The 12,300-nt window shown below is 39.9% G+C and overlaps 1 protein-coding gene across 1 annotated transcript in view; it reads right to left on the bottom strand.

Moving 5' to 3' along the window:
* Positions 1-5,095, bottom strand: part of gpc5a (glypican 5a) — a 147,995-nt gene extending 142,900 nt beyond the window's left edge. The window contains exon 1 of the mRNA XM_030415584.1: positions 4,579-5,095. Within this exon, the coding sequence (XP_030271444.1) occupies positions 4,579-4,729 (151 nt within the window). The 5' untranslated portion in view covers positions 4,730-5,095. The remainder of the gene's footprint in view (positions 1-4,578) is intronic.
* Between the last annotated feature and the right edge of the window lie 7,205 nt (positions 5,096-12,300).

The raw sequence follows: 12,300 nt of genomic DNA, 5'->3' as shown, positions 1-12,300 counted from the left end.
GAACTGCCAACTGTCCAACATGACGAGCTTCAGCTGCATTCAGCTGCATTCATCAGCAGTGTGGTGCTTGATAAAACATGAGAGGATCACCAAAGTCATTCCATTGACCCTCAGTGAGGCATGGCTGAGTGTGTAACAAAATTAACAGGAATCATTCAACGGACACTTTTTAATCCAAGTCAACCGCTCTGAGAAGTCAGGGAATCATCATTAGCCTTGTTTCCACTACAGGAACTTTCTGCAGGAACTAGGAACCTTCGGAGGAATTAGTTTCCATTGCAAGGACCATGAGATATTATTTTATCTCCAAAAAGTCTCTGTTTAGGGGGTAGAAGCTGCGTTTCCCAGATGGGAAAAGTTCAACTATTATACAAGAGGCTTAAAATTATCGTATTTTAGGGGAAATTATGGTACACGAGTCATGACCACTAGAAAAAAAAGGGGTAAATGTGTAATTTGATATATTCAACACATATTTAAAATGATTAACTGGGTTGAACACGGCATACCTTAGTTAGAAACTTCAAGCTCCACATCAAAGTAGCTTTGAGCGAGAGTTAAGTGACGGGAAGGAGAACATTTACATTCACCATCACGGCCCACATCAAGCATGAAAATGGTCAAGTGAGACGTAGGACACACATTTTGCTATCAAATCAGGAAATTAATTAAAACCAGACAGCATTATCGGTACATTCATGGAAAGAATATAAAACAACCAGCTACTACTGAATGCGTCATATCGTTAAATGACTTGTAAGTTGTACAGCGGATCGTACGTACGTAGTCCAAAATGAAAGGAACCTTGAGAGTGGGGCCTGCAGAGCTGATCAAGCAGCATTTTACTTTAGCTGCCATTTTCAAAGCCAGTTGGGGTTTTTGCATTAGACTTCAACACATCAACACGGAGAAAGCCCATGACAGATGAACCAACGATTGTTGATTTAGAGTCATCAGCAAAAACGACTTGGAAAAACAGACAAAACAGATAAATTTGCTGTATTTTCGCTGATCTTTAGACCGCTTTGGAAATACAGACAACAACTGGATGAAGGAACCTTTTTGTTCCTAATAAAAGTAGTTCCTGGGAGGACAGGTTTTGTGTATTCAGGGTGGAAACAAGGCTAAAGTCAGCCTGGGAACGATAAATGACTGTACAAAATCACAGTCGATCTATGATGATTGATTTCAGTCCGGACCAAAGCCGCGACTGACAGACCAACGATTCAAGATTGCAAGTAGGGATCTGAATGAGAAATCTGCAAACTTTTCAAAAGACTGAAACTGATCATGTGAATCATGCTCGCATAAATCATTTCGTGGGCCATAATCTTGATCACATGCCTTAAAACATGAGGTAAAGATTCAGCGGACAAGTTCAAAAATGCTTTAGTGAAGCAAGAAAACCAAAACACCTACATCCTGAGACAAGATCTCGGCCAGAGCATTATCGCCTCACAGAGCGATGTGTCTCAGGTTTTCCACTACAACAAATGTAAGCAATCTGCGCACATACGGGACAATCAAAACATCTCAAAAGTGGCCCAAAAAGCCTCTCTGACATGCCTAGACAGAGCGTGCCGGGCTGTTGCCAGAGACGCTATCGGCTCCCAGTGTGAGGAGAGGAGCAGTGCAGACGATAGCACACGAGGAGGAATTCAAACTCTCCTAGATAAGACAACTTGAAAGCGCCCCAGGTCTTGTTTTTTTAAAAATCCTTCACAGAAACATTTCCACTTCCAACACCGCGGACGACATCTTTGTTTTGCCGAGGTGAGAGACTCCCGACTCGCTGCGTTCTGACCAGAGCTGAAGGCTGTTTGGCACGTCTCATTACATGAAAACGGCTCGCTCTCGCCCGGATTCCTGGAATTTCTGGAGGTTATTTTTCACAAGCCCACACTCAATTACAGAAAACTTTTTAAAAAATCATTCTCTAGAATCAACCATACCTCCCATTAAACTATCTGATGTTAATCTGAGCCATCAAGAAAACAGTTTACATCTTTCCGATGTCAAGATGCATCTGAGGATCTTGAGGGCCGTTTAGCTGTGCGCGGCTGGCAGAAAGGTCAGCAGAGGTGCAGTTATAAACAGTAGCGAGTGTTTTCACAGCGTTATAGCCACTGAATCAGGAGGATATCGTCACTGCAGAGAAAAGAAATGGCACAAAGATTTAAATCAACACAGCCACACATGCTGGCTCATTACAGGAGCACGAGTGGTGATGGCATTATGAGGGTTATTTAGAGGTTGAAGGGGCATTTGCGGGTTTTCTGTCAATTGAATCGGTTTCCGCACAGCAGTGAAAAGGAGAGGAAAGGGGGTGGTGAAGTTTATAGGGAGCAGTTTGTGGCAGGATGGCAGTCAACACCATTAAGATTTACTTTTCCAAGAGGAGCAGAGAGAGAGCAGCAGCAGCAGGGAGTCAATGACAGCCCACATGGTACATCCACACCCATAATTCCCCCCAAATCTTACGTTTTACATGATTGGTGGTGTTCAGAAAGTTAAGTGAAGCCTAGTTTACCTAACTTTATACAAAATAAGTCCTGTTTATCCCCGCAAGCCACTTATCTGCCTTAGTCAGCTGCAGGGAGCAGAGTTTCAGCAGCTTTAGCTCCTAGTTCCACTGGATTAAAACAGCACATTTTATATCAGCCCGTGTTCTGCAGCTAATACGTGAAGTGAGCAATAAGTGAGACCTTCTCACAGTGGTGGAATGTAACTAAGTGCATTTATTCAAATGTACTTTTCCATTTTTGGTACTCTAAACTTCCGCTACAATTCATTTCGGAGTCAAGTATTGTGCTTTAACTCTACTGCACTTGATAACTTTAGTTACTCGTTACATTGCAGATTACGTGCTGCATTAAAGCCAAAATACTTATTGAAAATGTTGATTTCATTGGCATTTGGATTTTACAACAAACTGCTGGTAAGACAGTTTAGTAAACTTTAAGTGACCTGCTCACAGTGTAACTAAGTACATTTACTCTAGAACTTAACTACAGTTCAACTGCGGTACCTGCAACTGTTGCTTCACTTGAGTATTTCCATTTTTTCCCCTACTTTATAGCTCCACTCTACTTGATTTCGGAGGTAAATATTGTACTTTATACCCACACTACATTTATTTGATAACTTAAGTTACTAGTTACTTTACAGATTTAATAAATTATCTGAGCGAAAGCCGCACATTTTCAAATTACTCAAGTTTATCAGCATTCATATTTTAACACAATATATTTACTTTGACTCAGGTATCAGTGATGGCGCGTAACTAAGTACATTTACTCAACTTCTACTGTACTCAAGTTCAGTTTTGAGGTGCTTGTACTTTAACTGAGTATCTTTATTTTTTGCTACTTTATACTTCCACTCCACTACATTTTGGAGCTAAATATTGTACTTCCACTCTAGTTTTTCTAGTTACTTTGCAGATTACATGCTGCATCAGAGCCAAACAAGCACATTTTATCACCATAAATTCATTTATTTCATCTGCAATTGGATAACAAAGAACACTTATTCTGTTATTCAGAACAACACAACTAGATGTTTTATTTACTTTTGTTGTACGTTTTGTACATTTAATACCAGATACTTTAAGACTTTTACTCAAGTACTATTCCTATGGGTGACTTTTACTTTTACCAAAGTAATAGTTTTCACACAATATCTTTACCTTCGCACAAGTATGATTTTGGGGTACTTCTGACAGCAGTGTGTTTGACATTGAAGGCAGCCAGCGGGATGAGACACTGTGTGCCACCCAGCCGCTGTCACTGATTATTTATTTTTCAAGAAATGTAAAAGATTTAGTGTTAAGAAGAGTCTCATGCTTCATAAGCTCAATAAACCACTGACTTCACCATCTGTACTCAAGTAATCTGTACTGTTACTCAAGTGTGACTTTTGGTAACTTTTTACAAACTTTTCATGGGTTTCTATTGAACAAACACTCCGAAAACATATCTCACAGTTCACTACTGTTGCTCAGCTTTAAGTGCTAATAAATATATTTGAAATATATGATTTAATAATGTGTCATGAACCCACTGACATACTGCTGCACCCAAATAAGGTCGATAGACATGGGTAGAGATGTCATATTCCTCTAAGAATGGACTTGTATTGTTGCAGTCATGTTGCATTTCCTCTGAATATCTTGATTTAAAGACATAAAAAGATGGCATCTAAACAGCTCACAGCTCTCCTGCTCCTCTGTCTATATCATTATCATAACTGCACACACGCCTCTGAAATGTGTTTAAAAAGGTGTGTTTTGTAACTACAAAGAGCACTTCAAGGAGGCAGAAAATGACAGGTTCAAGGCTACAGTGCAGTTAATGAGCTCTACAGGAAGGTAATGTCGTGTTGAGTCACTTCTCAGGCATATTTCTGTCAATCAGTGGTTTGGCATGTTGAGTCTTTAGTCGCCGGGAGGATGGAAATAAAGAAAATACAACACATCAGGAAGAAATGTGATACAGTTTGTGTTACTGGCTGGTTAGTGAGACTTAAGAGTGTGTGTTAAAAAAAAAAAACAGACAGTAAAGATTAACTCCAACATACCTGGTCTGGGACTCAAAGGTAATAATTGATTTGGTCCAATTTCCCTGAGTTGGAAAACTTTGCGCACTTCGTCGCATTTGTTTGGGATCCCGAACCCTGATCCAGAACAAAACGCCAGGAGGAAAATGTAGTTCGTCCATAGCTCAGACATTTTAATAAAAAAAAATCCCGGTTTAAAAAAAAAAAAAAAAAAAGAAGGGAAAAATACAAAAACAGTTCTGTCTGTAAGTTCACCGCTCAGGTGAGTCCAGTCCACATTTCAGGTTTCAGGATTCAGCTGCGACCATGTGGCGTTTGTGTTCGTGTCGATGAGAAGCTCCGGGTGATGATTTAAATCCACACACAGAGGGAAAGTTGCAGCGCTGTGACTCTGTTCAAGAGCGGCATGTTGGCCAAGTTGGTTGGACCGACAGCAGAGGCGGTACCGTGTCGCTACCTGCACTCCGCGGCCGGGTGTGCGGCTGAGCTGCAGCCCGACAGCGACACCTGGTGGACAGCAGGTCAGCTACAACACAAGACTCCCACACAGCAGCTTCTTCATAGTCTGCAGAGGAGCACACCTCAAGTCTCTTTAAGACTGGTATTTGTTTTATCTCTTTTAATTAAATTTTCTTCAGTCTTTTTATGGGATTTTTCTTCTTTTCTTTATTTCCTTCATGTAAAATTCAACCAAAGTAGATTAAATGACATGACTGATAAACTTCAATGGCCCTTAATCATACATTGTTTGCATTTGATCCATAGTGTACCTAATATTTTACAGTTTAAGTTCAATTTGTGTTTATTCTATTCTAGTTTGTTCCCTTGTGCTGCTGTGTCAAACTGAATTTCTCAACAGGGGATCATCACACATTGATCTTGTCCTTTCCTGAGTCTTGAATGGAAAAATAACAGGATGAGTTTTGAAAGCGGAGTACTCAAATTTAATTAGTAATATTGGGTTACGTGTGCAGATATGAATGTGCATGGATATTCAATAACAGTCAAATGAAATGCGTCACATTTTTGGGGACCATAAATATTCACAATTACAAAATTAATGTGAAAAATTAAACTATCCCAACATTAATAACCAATTTGGGTTAGTGATCATTTATTTTATTAGACAAGTAGTTAAAATGTTTTGCAAAATTGTTTTAATATATCCAATTTTAAAGAGGTGGCATCAATATTGAAGTAAATTTAAAAGGATTGTTAGATCTCATTAGTTCTTGTGCAGTCGATACCGATTTATAACCTGAAAAAAAAAAAAACAAAAACAAAAAAAAAAGAAAACACTGCATCACACCCAAATGTAAAGATTTCAGATTCTGTCAGTGTCCTTTTGTAACATTCATGAACACATCCTTTGTTTTGCATATGTAAAATTCCTATTTCCAGTCATTTTCTCCTCACCAATACAAGCACTGTCATCCAATATCTACCTGAAAATCATTGCAGGTTGCACTTTTATAAGACTGGAACAGGATTCAGTTGTGTGACAGATTATTTCATGTGGTGGCCAAGTGGAAATCGCCTTTGTCAATAGTTTAATCGGAGTTTAGTAAAAACAACTGACGAAAAACATGTTAATTTTGAATGCGGTCCAGTTTATTATAGAGCTGGCATTACAACTTATTCTACAATTTAATTTTTCCAGCTAAAATTTACTGGAGATTCAGATCAACTCCAACCATAAAACATGCACTGATGTTTAAGGCATGCAACCCATAAAGTGTGAGATTTGCATAACAAAAAGCATTCAGAGAAAGAAAATGTGAAACATTTTATATTTTTCAAGCCACATTACAATGAATTACTTTAAAATCACCTGTAATCACATGCATTTCAAAACAGACCAAACAAAATGGGACGTGTAACCACGAGCACAGGAGTTTTCTAAATCATCGCTTGGTTTAAGATACTGGCTGCCTCCATCTCCTCGTTCCTACACAGGCCGGGACAAGTGCAATACCTCCAGGTACACAGCATTGCTACTGATCCCCACCTGCACAGAAAGGGACATCTCCAAATACCCAGACAGTCACACAAACACCACACAGTAAAACATGATCAGGATGACCGTTCATCAGCGCAGTCAGTTTTGCATGGATTTGCACAGCGAACAACAGTTAAAGCTGAATGCAAACCAGCAAAACTGACCATGTGACGATTAACAGACGAGTCAACAGTTAAAAACATCAGAACTTCATAAAGATGCAGTTAGTTAGAAGTACTTCAAGTGCTCACATTGCAGTAGATAGGAGAAACACTACCTGCACTATAAGCACTTTAGTACTGCTGAAACCGAGTCACTGGGCGAGATCTCTCCTTTAGAGAATACACCTTTTTATAAAAAAAAAAAAAAAGGCACAGGTGTAGCAAGCAATCAGATTGTTTTTGATGTGACACCCCAAAACCAAAGAAATCTAAACCGGTGGAGAGCAAGCAGGCCACCATCAGTTTTGCATAGATTTGCACAACTCATCTATTCTTGTAGTGCAACTATGCAAAACTAGCAGAGAACTGCGAGATATTTCAGCCCAATTAGAAATGGTCTGGTGGCGCATATCACAGCCCCTTATGCCAGAAGGAGCACTTAGGGCAGTAGGTGCTAGTCTATTTCACTATCTGCACTAGATGCACCTTAGCACAAAGACAGTACTTAGAATGACATGTACAATCAGTGGATCCTGCACATCGGTGTCGGGGTATTGCTGTAAGTGCCTCCACTGCAGTAGGTATGGCATAGTACTACCTGCACTGTAAGCACTTTGACAATACCACAGACTGATTACAGCAGCATGGGAAGGATGTTCACATGGCCCCATGTTGCGACTGTGGCCAGGGTCCTGCACCTCATGGTAGATCTGTGAAGGGGAAAAAAACGAGAGAAAACACATGAGACGATGAATGCTTCTTTTCGCCATTGCAACAAGTATACTCAGGGTTGGTGTGTGCGCACGCGCATACAATTTATTGCAATTAACATATGTCTAATTACGTGGAATTCAAATGCAACCCATGAGACGTGTGCGCCACCATCATTGGTTAGTCGATCACTACACAAGTTGGCTGCTGTGACACAAGATGTTATGATTTATTGCAGCAGCACGAGGTCACTGAAAACATGAATGAGCAGCGCAGCCTGCGGCCCGCGTTCCCTGCGACACCGGAGCGCCTGCGCAGGGAACGCGGTGTTGTTCACCCCTCCCCCACCCGTCTTTAACATGGCGCCTCGAAGTGCGCCAACCTTAGCATAAATGCCTTAAAAAACCAACCAAGATATATGCCACCGTGGTAGTGAACACTTAAACTGCAAGTGCGTGTTGTCAATTTTTAGGGAAATGCCGGGGCTTGCGGTTTCGAACTTCCTAGAAAACAAGGCTAACGTCCATGTCGGAACAGAAGCTAACAGCAAACAGCAGCCGTGCGCTGGTTTGGGGCAGGTAGCTTAGCCGCTGCGAGCTGGTGTTAGCTTCATGAAAACATGGCAAAACCGTGTTAACGACACCACAGCTGCCTCCCCCGACCGTCACTGGAGACGGCACAGGGGCACTTCAGGTGTTTTAAGTGAACACAGTCGGCTCATTTTGTACATCTTGTTCGCAAGCTAATAAAATCTCCATGAGAGTTTGACGACACTGATTAGCCCGTTAGCCAACAACAAACGAGCACACGTTTGAAAATACGCCAATTGGTCTCATCGGGCCGGGTGTATTTATCCACACATGACTTTAATACGCTGCACTCCTTCTCTTGCTGGGACAATGTGCGTGCCCACGCCGCGAAACTACTATTTTTAAGTTCATGCGGCTAGGCTAAGCTAGCTTGAGCTAAAACGCGCGGCCTAAAACTGCCCCATGTGCTGCTGCTTTGTTCTGGGGGGCACTTTAACTCACACACCACTGCACTCGAGACCGAGCAACAAATTAAGCACATTTACAAACTCACTTTTCAAAATATCGGACTAGCATGTGTACACAAACTCCGCGGTTGTTACCAGGAGGGTAATTTTTTTTACAACTAGTAGCTAAAGCGCAGCGGAGAAAGCTCCGGACAAGCTTTTCAAATCTCCCTCATTCCCTCAATGGTGGAGCGGAGAGGGGGCTGCCATGCGCCTCACGTTACACTGTTTTCATCGCAAGCATATCATTTTATGTGTTAATGTTTGGATATCCCCCCCAGTCGGCGTGGTGTTAAGACACGCGAAACAGGCGCAAAACACACCGTTACGGGGTTTCATTCACAAAAGCAGAGGTTGGAAAAATAACCCATAACCCGACTTCCTTGCCGATAAACATGCGCTCGATAGACACTCACCAGCCGAAATCCACCATCTTCGCTCACTTGCTTGGGCTGCCGTGTAGTCTCTCGCCGACAAAAGAGGGAAATAAATACGCAACTAATCCGAAAACTTTTCTACCGGAGGACACAACCGAAGCGTGGAGTGAAATCCGAGCCGATCGCGGGTGAATTTATAGCCCAGATACGCTGGTTAGAAATGATTGCGGGGTTAGGAAAGTGGCGCGAAGGCGACCAGTTGGTAACCATGTGGGTGAATGAAGGGCGGCTCCCACTGAACGTAAATATCTAGCTACAACCCCCAACTCTCCCTATTAGCATACATAAACTACGGTACTTCCGACCCACATCTCCAACCAAACAGCCTCCACCTCTCCCGGTGGAGGAGAGGGAGACAGATAGGGATCACTGCGGGTTTAACACCCTTTAATACTGGAAGGAATGTAAATATATATATATATGTATATATATATATATATATATATATATATATATATATATATATATATATATATATTCATGCAGAGCTGAGCGCTTCAGTCGTACAGCTTTATGAGCATTAAAGTTTAGCATTTTAATGAGGAGATTAACAATTTGAAGGAGCCATGTGTTATTATTATTTATTTAATTAATTTAATCAAAATAAAAACGATGCATTGTAAAGATTTTCTCCATGTATGAGCTCGTTTTATTCCTCAGGTGCACTGTGTGTTCGTTTAACTGCAATAATACGACGACTAATTAACCTGTTGCTGCTCCACAACACGTCCGAGTCAGCCTGCAATCTGTTGTTTGCACATGGGTCGATCTGTAGGTGCATTTGTTTAATTGTCCTCCACCATGCAGGGAAACAAGACAAGACATTGATCTTTGATTATTATTTTTTCTTTTTTATATTGTCATCCTGAAATTCGATTTTTACTGAGTTCATGAAATTACAATTCAGGCCATAATAATGTTAAGTTGCTCAGTGACTCTTCAACATTAACAAGTAAGCAGGCATGTAAACAGGAATATAAAGGTCCATCAAAACAAATACAAAAAGATATAAATTTAGCTCTCAGGCCTTAATGTTCAAAGACACATTATTCAATACATGAAACCAAAAACAGGCTCACACTGATGTCAGTTGCAGTTGAATTTCTAGCTTTAAGATTATTTAAAACTTATTTATGGAGAGACAACAATGAGATTTGGGTTGGAATCTAAATTGTCTCTATTGGGTTAAATTTGCTCAATTAGTTTTGATCAACACTTAAAGAGGATGTCAAGAAATTGTTAATTGGCTCATATACAAAAATAAAGCTCCTACAAATTATTTAAAACATTTGTTTTAAATCTTTTAATAATAAACTCGGGATCAAAGAAACGAAATGTCAAAAGCAAAAGTTTGAAATCTTATTGAAACGACTGATTTAAGTTTAAACCATTTTTAAAATTAGTTTGTAAAAAAGCATATTTGCATCCTGGTTTCAAAGGCAAAATGCTTCTCATCTATCAGCCAAATCCAAATAACAGATGTTTGGTTTGTGAAGATTGAAAAGTTTAAGTAAAAGAAACTTACAAGGACCATAAAATGTGGATAATTATGACTGCCTTTTCTCAATTGTGTGATTCAGAGTGTGTCCCTCCAATGAACCAAATTTCCTGCAACATGTCATGCTCACAGAGAGCTCAAAATACACTCATGCCTTTCTCTGTGCTTTCTTTCTTCTCGGATTTAAAACAAAATACGTCTGGATGTTGTGGAGACTTTACTACTGAAGGCACAAGCCATCAAACCACAACAGAAGAGCAGTCGAGCACTGCAACAAATTCGGGGCCCCTGCAGACAGGATGTAGGGCCCAAACTCCAACATCCACACGCCCTCTGCATCTGGTTCTCTCTGAGCACTTTAACATGAAAGTTATTTGAATGTGTGGAAGGAAAGAATTGTTAAAGTCCTGAACATTGAGATGCAAAGCATTGATCGATACAAGTATTTAGTGCAAGTTTCAGATGCTGCTGCTGCAAAACTGACTTTTCCACATGTAGAGAAATAGAAAGGCCTTGTGCACGGTGACGTTTTGGTGGACTGTACTAAATATGAGCTCCCAAACTTCTTTGTTTTCGATTGTGTTTATGATCAGGTGATCAGAAATTTGAATTTGCAATTTGATCAATCGGTCAGTTGGCAGACAAAATCTTGAGGACCTTTTTAAAAGTTGACATTTGGTCACTTTATTAAGCTTAAAAGGATTAAATGTATAACTGAAATGGCATATTTCACTCACCATTATTTTTATCATATTTATTCGGGTGAAAATGGTGTAAATTAGATTAAATCGGAATTACCCAATTACATGTTTGAGGTACTTGTACTTTACTGGAGTATTTCAATTTTATGCTAGTTTAAACTTATCCTTGCTTCACACACTTCAATAGTAAAATGTACGTTTTAGTAATTTGCCAGCTGAAGTTACTTTTGAAATCAAGATTTTACATAAAACAACCTGATAAACTTACAAAAAACATTAAAAGGCCTTTTACCTTTATGTTCAAGATATCTTTAAGTTGAAAGCCGTTACACCGAACACACATTTCCCCTCTAAACTTGTCACATCTCACTGAAATAATTGTGTGAAGCAACAAAGAAATAGAGAAAAAGATTATCCAGTACTTTTACAACATTGTTGTACGTTAAGGTTCTTCATTTACTGAGAGCTGCTGGTTTGTTCCCCCCTGCCACTTTAAGAACAGGTAGAATAAAATCCTTCCAACCATTTTTTTGTTCACGACACAAAGATGTTAATACAGTTAGATAAATGACAAAAGAAGCATTTTAAAGTTTGTTTTAATAACAAAGAAACAAGGGACGATCCCTCCAACGCTGGAAGCTTCCAAATTCATCGCCGCCTTTCCCCCAATCAAACACAAACCTTGGGTAGTGAAGAGTGTAATGGAGGTTGGATGAAATGCAGAAAAAGGGGATTTCACCTTCTAATACATATGTCTGCTAAATGCCCTAAATGTAAATGTGAATGTACATATTGGAATTTTAAAAACTCATTGTTATTGATAACGTGTTGTGTTGAGAGGTCGCACATATTTAGTTTCAAATAACTTTTCTTTTAAAGGGCATGTAATCTGCTGCTTCAGTTTTTTTATTTATGCGTTGAAATCCAGTGATTTGACAAAAACAGTGAGTGTGATACAGTATGGTAGCCGGCCAGCAGAGGGAACTAGCTAACTAAGATACTGTACCACATGTACAGTCACACAATAGTTTTCAACTGTGAGAGGAAGCACTAAAACCACAACTTCCCCATCACCCGTGTGTCTGTTGACTTTAACAAAAAATCAGCTCTATGAAACCCACCGTGTTTCAGAGACGAGGTGGGTGGTTTTTGTTTCTCATTACTCATCTATAGTTTTAACATTTTTTTCTCGTATTTATG

This window comes from Sparus aurata, chromosome 4, assembly GCF_900880675.1.
Source record: "Sparus aurata chromosome 4, fSpaAur1.1, whole genome shotgun sequence".
Taxonomy (NCBI): domain Eukaryota; kingdom Metazoa; phylum Chordata; class Actinopteri; order Spariformes; family Sparidae; genus Sparus; species Sparus aurata.
The sequence above is the reverse complement of the archived record's forward strand: the minus strand, read 5'-3'. Positions and strand labels throughout refer to the sequence as shown.